Here is a 7,642-nt window from a genome sequence, read left to right as displayed (position 1 = left end):
TATATATATATGTATGTATGTATGTATGTATGTATATACTATATAAAAATTTAGTAATGATAATGCAGTTATATTGTAATTGTTAGAAAGTAACGAATATATAATCGTTATTTTTTCGTTTTAGGTACTTCGTGTAGAATACAACTTTCTCAATCCTGAAATTATATCTAAATATTTATTATAATTAGAAAAAAAAATAATTTATAATGTTTTCATTAATTCCAGATAATTGACGTCATAATTAACATTGTGTTTGCGAGCACAGTATACTTTGCAGACCCAAGTGCATTAAAGGATACATTAATAAATACGTTACTTGTGGCGCAACCGACTATTTTCCTAGGAGTGCCCAGAGTATGGGAAAAGATATATGGAAAAATGCAAGAGAAAACGCATAGTGTAATAAACACATGGATTATTAAATGGGCAAAAGAACAAGCTCTTCATTATTATACGAATAAAATAAATGGCATAGATTACAAACATTGGGGCTACATTGTTGCAAAATGGCTTGTTTTCAATAAAATCAAGGCAGCATTGGGTTTAAATAAATGTTACATCTATTTTACCGGAGCAGCACCTATTAATATCGATATTAAAAGGTATTTCTTGAGTTTAGACATACCTTTAATAGAGGTATATGGAATGTCTGAATGTGCCGGGCCTCAAACAATAAACGACTTTAAATATAGGTAAATTGCAGATGCTTTTATTATTTATACTGAATTTATAAAAATATTTAAAACTTTTAAAATATACTTTACAATGTTTATAAAATATATTATTTCTTATATGTTAGCATGGTTGGTGTGGGAAAATCTTTACCTGGGCTATATATAAAATTAGACAATATAAATGAACATGGTGAAGGAGAAATTTGTATGAGTGGACGACACATATTTATGGGTTACTTAAATGCACCGAAGCAAACCGAAGAAGTCAAAGATAAAAGTGGTTGGTTACATAGTGGTGATCTTGGCAGATTAGATTCAAATGGGAATTTGTTTATTACTAGTAAGTATTTGTTTTATGCCTATTAACATGTAGGGTTGAATAATAATTAATTAAAACATTAAAAGTTAAAAAAAAAGTTAAAAAGTTAATAACTTTTAACTTAACTTAGTTACTTTTAAATGCATTAAATTTTAACTTAACCAAGTTACTTTTAAACGTTAACTTTTTAACTTTTTTTTAAGTTAAAAATTTTTTTCTCTCTTTTAAATATCTTAGAAAAATAATAAGATATAATAAGACTAAGTAATATACTAATGTATATTCGTAATCTGTTCATTATTCATTTTAAGACCATCTTAAGTAATTTCTTAAGTAATTTCTTAAGATGCTAATACAGCTCTCTGATTAGTTTATGCGGTTATGCTTTATGCCATAATCCGGATCTACAATAGGTGTTTAAGCATTAAGTCATAAGAAATTAATCAATTACAGTCAAATATTCTTCTCGCATTCGATTGTAATTAGTCAATTTCTTATGGCTTAAGACTTATTAAAAAGACTTATTAATCACTGATCTTGTATCTTCTATATGTGTTGGCTGTTTTTTTAAAGTTATATAATTTATATAGTTATATCATTATATCATTATATATTATATCGTGTATAATTATATTATATCATTATGTGTTATATACTTATATCACATATGAATAAAAAAATTAAAAATTTAATTTACTTAATAATCTATATTAGTAGTTATTTAATCTCATTTTAAGAAAAATTAGGACATTTCGATCTAAAAAATATTTTTTTTCAAAATTAACTTTTTTTTAACTTAAATTAATTCAATATTGACTTAACTTACGTTAAATTACATATATGTATTTTATATATGTACTTTTTACTTTTAACACATTCACAGGTAGACTAAAAGAACTTATAATCACAAGTGGAGGGGAAAATGTGGCATCATACAATATAGAGCAAGCAATATTGTCGGAATTATCATATTTAAGTAATGCCATAGTGATTGGAGATCAAAGGAAATATTTAATAGTCCTTGTCACACTTAAGGTACTATGCAAGAAAATAAAAAAATATAAATTTGAAATTATAAATATCCAAATACGTTTTTTTTTTCAGAGTAATATGAATGAAGAGACTGGCGCGTCATTGGATACGCTGGCGTCAGATGTATTAAAATGGGCACAGTCTATTGGTAGTAGCGCCAAAACAGTTACAGAAGTCATAAACTCTCGTGATGAAGCCGTAAGTTTTAAAAGTGACTTATATAATTAATATTATTTAACATTGTGCATAAATAAAAAATTTATTTATTTATTTTTTAAGACGAATTAAAATCGAACAAATAAATACGAACAATATCATAAATAAACAACTTATTATACATACTTTAAGACTCCTGAATAATCACCACAGTCATATTGAATCGTGAAGCGAGAAATGACACGTTAATTTTTATTACGTGCCATTTGTAAATAAAAACAATTTGAATAAAACAAAAGGATGAAATAGTTTTAAAACAATTGTAAAAATGGATAAAAAATGACTATCCTTATCCCACCCAAAAATGCTTTTGATAATTCAATATGGTTATGTTAACTGATAATTACTCAGAAGCCTTAATAAATGCAAACGACATGGTCTGTGGCAGCATTCGTCTTTATTAATTTAATCTAGATATTTAAATATTAAAATATGTTTCTTTTAGATATATGGAGAAATCGACAAGGCAATTAAGAGAGCAAATATGCAAGCTATAAATAATGCTCAAAAAGTACAGAAATTCGAAATTCTTCCTCATGATTTTTCGATTCCAACCGGTGAATTGGGACCCACTTTAAAACTTAAAAAGAATGTAATTCAGAAGATGTATGCTGATTTAATAGACAAAATGTATAGTAGATAAAATTCTACACTGTCATAATAATATTAATAATACATTTTCGCAATATGTATAGTTACTTAAAGATTAAAGCTTATCAAGAGAATTTCATGAATGAAATTCATTTATTTATTAAGTGATCAATACAGATCGCATTAGTTGAAAAGTCACGAATTATATTGGGCAAACATTATGCAGCCATTTAGTAACATGAAGCACTGGAATGATGAAACGTAAATGTAAATCGCATTATAAAAATAATGGCTGCGCCCGAACTGTTTGGAGAGTTTTGTCATCACTTTTATCTTCGTCGTCACAATATTGTATCATCAATTCATCAGTCCGTACAATTCAAACTTGGATTCGCAAGTTTAAAGAACAATCTTAACATGAAAGAAGACAAATCATATGAACAAATGTAGCCAAGAATCGTGATAATGAAAATAAAAGTGGCGGCGAAATTTTTTACGAGCAATTTAGATATTGTAATCATTATTTTTAGCGATTTCATACATATATATATTACTTATCATTCCGATGCTTATATTTATTAAATAACATCGAGGTTCTACACTAATATATGCTTAATCCTATCAACATAAATGACTCGTCAATATTGCAAAAAATTTCCAGTTTTTTGTACATCTTATATATATTATATATACATAATTTAGTTCAATTTATATTATATATATATATATATATATAAATTCATCGTATTATTATAAATATATTTCAATATATACAAATATAATAAAAATTTTGCAATAATTCTAAAAATAAACTTATATTTTTAGCCTACCTAAATATAAATTTCTTTGCACAATAAATATAAAAATATTTTTCTCAATTTATGTTGAACTTTTTTTTATCATATATCATAAAAAGATGTCAAAATAAAAAAATTTTGACAATATTTATAATTATATAATATTATTGGAATGAAAAGTAACGTAAATTATTGCAATGGAAAGGTAAAAATAAATAACAGAAAAGATTTTATAATTGCAATATATTACTAAATGTTTACAATAAGCAAAACTGTAGTTATGTTTAAAATTTGTGTGTGTGTGTGTGTGTGTGTTTGTGTGTGTGTGTGTGTGTGTGTGTTCATACTACATATTTTTATAGTAAATACGGCTTTTCATAAGAAAATAGTCTTAATAAGAGCGCATCACAGCAACTTTGGAAATGCAGATCTGTATATCTTCTTACTCTCAATCTTATCATGCACAAGTGGATTATACTCGAATTATCATGATTATATATCATCAAGATAAGTTTTCCTGTTCTTATATATTTATTATTTTACTCTCAATTATTTATCTCACATTATCAATATAAATTTTTATACATGTGCATGTAGAATGCATAATTATTGCTGGTTAACAATGTATCTTAAATACTTGTGCAATTTTTAATTCTTTAATTGTAACTCTCAGATAGAATTATAATTTTCAAAGTAAAAATATCTAGCAGATAATTAAGAAGAACATAATGTCAAAGTACTGATACTTAATTAATTCCATATATAAAATAGCATTATGGTAGATACGTATACAACATTGTTTTCAATAATATTACAGATCCTGTTTTGAGAATAAGCGGCTAAAAATTAATTGGTTTTCTATATATAAAGACATGAGAATTTTATGGTACTGCAAATATTTTTTGTGAAAGATCTTCAAAATATTTTTAAGCATAAGCCTCCAATATTATATAAGCCTCCAATTATTTATGAATGTACCATATTACTCCATGATCCGAACATAAGGTTAATTAACAATATGTATTTTTAGAAGTAATATTTAGAGAAGTTGTACAGATTTATGATGTTGATGTATTGAATTTTTGTTGGATAATAGATGTTTTTCGCTGTGGTACTGTTTCTGGTGTTGGTATAGCATCTCCTGTTGGCAAAACACCAGCTGGCTTTGGCTTAGCTGTAGACTTTTGTTTTGCCATTTGATAATCCCCAGAATCAAAATATTTTTGCTGAAAACATTGAAATTATGAATCATTTCAAGAAATCAAAAGATTAAAAAGAATAAATGATTGTTTTTATAAAAACATTGAAACTCTATACGATAATTAGCAGAATTGATATTTACCCCTTTGGCTAGCCTTTTTTGCAAAAATGCAGAATGACCACCAAATGGTCGACCAGCTGCATTTGGAAACTTTGCTTTTAATTTTTCTTCTTCCAATTTTTCTATAGCGCTCGACGACAGCTATAAGAAAATCTTCAATGAGGATCTATTGTTATACACGTACTGACTGTTGTACATGAACAAAATTTCATGTAAATAAAATTTTAATAAAGATTGTTTCTACTCATATATTTCCTAAATCTTCTAAAATCCATATTAATGTGTACAACATCATATATTTGTTTTATTGTCATACTAACACAGTTAGCATGAGTAAGCTATGAATAGATGTAGCTTTCCAAATATTTACATATAACAAGTGCAATGGAAGAAAGTTAATTCCAACACAATCAAATCACTTGTAATAAATGAACAATATACAATTTTCTAATAAAATAAAATGCTATTGCTCTCTCTGTTATGAAGTTCTGATAACTCATCGAAAGTACCGTCGCAGTTTCCAATTTTCTTAATACATTAATTTATACAATACTACATTATTAGTAAATTAATTCTATTTTCATAATAGGTCGTTGTCCGATTAATAAATCTCGGCAACTTGCCTCTGCAGTTGGGCTCTGCACATTCGTCTGATCGTCGCTCATCTTCGCAAATTTTGAAATGCCTCTCGTCAGCGACCGCTTGTCTTCCAACTAGTTATCTTTCGGATACTAATTTCGACACTCACGCATATAACATACATAAGCTAAGTGAGCGCAACGTAATAAACGGCAGCGTCTCTCAATCGACAGGCAGATTGTTTCTCCGCCGTATTCCCTACAAAGTGGATACGTGTACCACAGGAGTTCCGACGATTGTCAACGAGATTGTTTTCATACACGAACAGCAAAAACAGCGACGGCGTCACAGAGCCATATGTTCCCGGGTGACCGTTACCGACGTTCGCATGGCCGGTTTCCATTGCGCAGCAATTCAATCCGATTCTCATAGGACGACTCCGATTAATGAATGCGATTAGTTCAATATTATGAATTATTCTAGCAGAATTATTATTAATTAGACCAGTGCTATCCGAGTAGAGGCATGCTCACACACCCCACACACACCACACACACACCACACACACCACACACACCACACACACTACACACACACCACACACACACACCACACACACACACTACACACACAAATAATTTCAACGTTCCAGAAGGATACATGTATATATATTAAAAGTGACATCATAATAGCGCTAATTAATCTAAAATATGTCCGTTTCTATCTCTACCTATCTCTAAAATTATATCTTTCACTATTGTTTATATTATTTCTATCAATATTGATTTACTTTAATCTCTTATGTCCATTTCTAATGTTAATTTACTTGTTTACTTTTTTATTCTTTTATTTATCTATATTGGTAGAAATTTGTTCAGAATTACAAATCTTTGAATATCAAAATTTCTATATAACGTATCGTTATTATAATTGTCTCTGATCTAAATATCCTCAATCATATTGAATAACAAAAAATTGATAATTAATCACTGATTGACATAAGTTTTGCAGCTGCTTCATCGAAATCATCCACAGTAACAACTCCGAGTAAATTTGATTTGTATTGTTTAAAGTAATATTTTCAATTATAATTTATCGTTCTAATTTCTTAATTTTATCTTTCTTTTTGTGTAAAAAAAAAAATTTTAATTTAATTTATCCATGTTAACATATAAGATGATTCTTTTTTACTTAAAATTAATTAATAAAATATTTTTATTTGATAAATTAATTATTTGATAAATTAATTGTTGATTAAGTTAATTGCAATTTGGTCATTCTTGAATAAATCGAATTTTCACCATCAGATGCTATAAACATTAAATTGAGATCACGTGACTACGCTTTTCAAGTCTCATGAAATGGCACCTTTAAGATGCGTTCAACTTCGTGGAAATGTTCGTGAATCATCATTTTTTTTATCCTTCTTGTCATTAAATATTAAACAATTAAACGCAGCCAATCAACATGCTTGAAAAGCTTATCGTACGACAAAAAATAAATGAATGTAATATTAGCCTTTAGATCTTTGCCAATCTGCGACAATGGCGCCAGCTGATCTTTGATTTAGATTCCGCTATGTTCAAAGTGGACGGTGGTGTGTGATGGACGTGACTCGTCGCGCATTCACATGGTATACTTACGGCGACACAACAAGACGGTTCCAAAGCATTCCGGGATACTCACGGAGAGAGTGAGATACCATGAACACGTTAATTCACACCAAAATGATCGCTGGTCACGGTGGAGTAATTGTTCGACGTATGTGTCACCGTGCGTTATTTCACGTCCTATTATAAATCAGCGCGATTTTATGCGATAATTTTTTTATAATACTTGTTGAAATAAAAAATTTCATCATTATTATCATTACATTTATGTAACGATAGATAATACGTATTCTATCGTGAAATTAATGTATCCTATTTAAAATGTCAACGTCTCTCCGAATTCCTCTATCAAATATTCCATTACGATATAGTCACGTTTAAATCTAAAAAAAACGTGGGCTGATAGGTTATGTTCCCAATTTTTTTTAAATATAAATTTATATTTTTTGAAGAGTGTATTACCTTTTTTTTTGCTCCATTTTGCAATCATAAAAGATTTTGCT

At 28.2% G+C, this 7,642-nt stretch overlaps 3 protein-coding genes across 5 annotated transcripts in view; 2 read left to right on the top strand and 1 right to left on the bottom strand.

Annotated features, from left to right (window-relative positions):
- Positions 1-3,395, top strand: part of LOC108695036 (long-chain-fatty-acid--CoA ligase ACSBG2-like) — a 19,445-nt gene extending 16,050 nt beyond the window's left edge. For both annotated transcript variants that reach the window (XM_018204763.1, XM_018204764.1), the window contains exons 8-12: positions 226-692; positions 800-1,014; positions 1,877-2,028; positions 2,098-2,223; positions 2,687-3,395. In XM_018204763.1, coding sequence (XP_018060252.1) covers positions 226-692; positions 800-1,014; positions 1,877-2,028; positions 2,098-2,223; positions 2,687-2,884 — 1,158 coding nt within the window. In that variant the 3' untranslated portion in view covers positions 2,885-3,395. The remainder of the gene's footprint in view (positions 1-225; positions 693-799; positions 1,015-1,876; positions 2,029-2,097; positions 2,224-2,686) is intronic.
- Positions 3,396-3,931: 536 nt separating this feature from the next.
- LOC108695125 (alpha-endosulfine) lies at positions 3,932-5,851 on the bottom strand. Its single transcript, XM_018204885.1, has 3 exons — positions 5,574-5,851; positions 4,972-5,091; positions 3,932-4,855 (listed from the first exon to the last, which is right to left on the bottom strand). The coding sequence occupies exons 1-3, from the start codon at positions 5,613-5,615 to the stop codon at positions 4,688-4,690; spliced, it is 330 nt and encodes a 109-aa protein (XP_018060374.1). The 5' UTR covers positions 5,616-5,851; the 3' UTR covers positions 3,932-4,687.
- Positions 5,852-7,232: 1,381 nt separating this feature from the next.
- The window catches only part of LOC108695022 (LETM1 and EF-hand domain-containing protein anon-60Da, mitochondrial), a 3,838-nt gene continuing 3,428 nt past the window's right edge, over positions 7,233-7,642 (top strand). The window contains exon 1 of one of the 2 annotated variants that reach the window (XM_018204740.1): positions 7,233-7,290. In XM_018204740.1, coding sequence (XP_018060229.1) covers positions 7,233-7,290 — 58 coding nt within the window. The other variant, XM_018204741.1, reaches the window with a different exon arrangement.

The sequence above is a fragment of the Atta colombica genome, unplaced genomic scaffold (assembly GCF_001594045.1).
Source record: "Atta colombica isolate Treedump-2 unplaced genomic scaffold, Acol1.0 scaffold126, whole genome shotgun sequence".
Taxonomy (NCBI): domain Eukaryota; kingdom Metazoa; phylum Arthropoda; class Insecta; order Hymenoptera; family Formicidae; genus Atta; species Atta colombica.
Note: the sequence above shows the minus strand (reverse complement) of the source record. Positions and strands in the feature narration are given on the sequence as shown.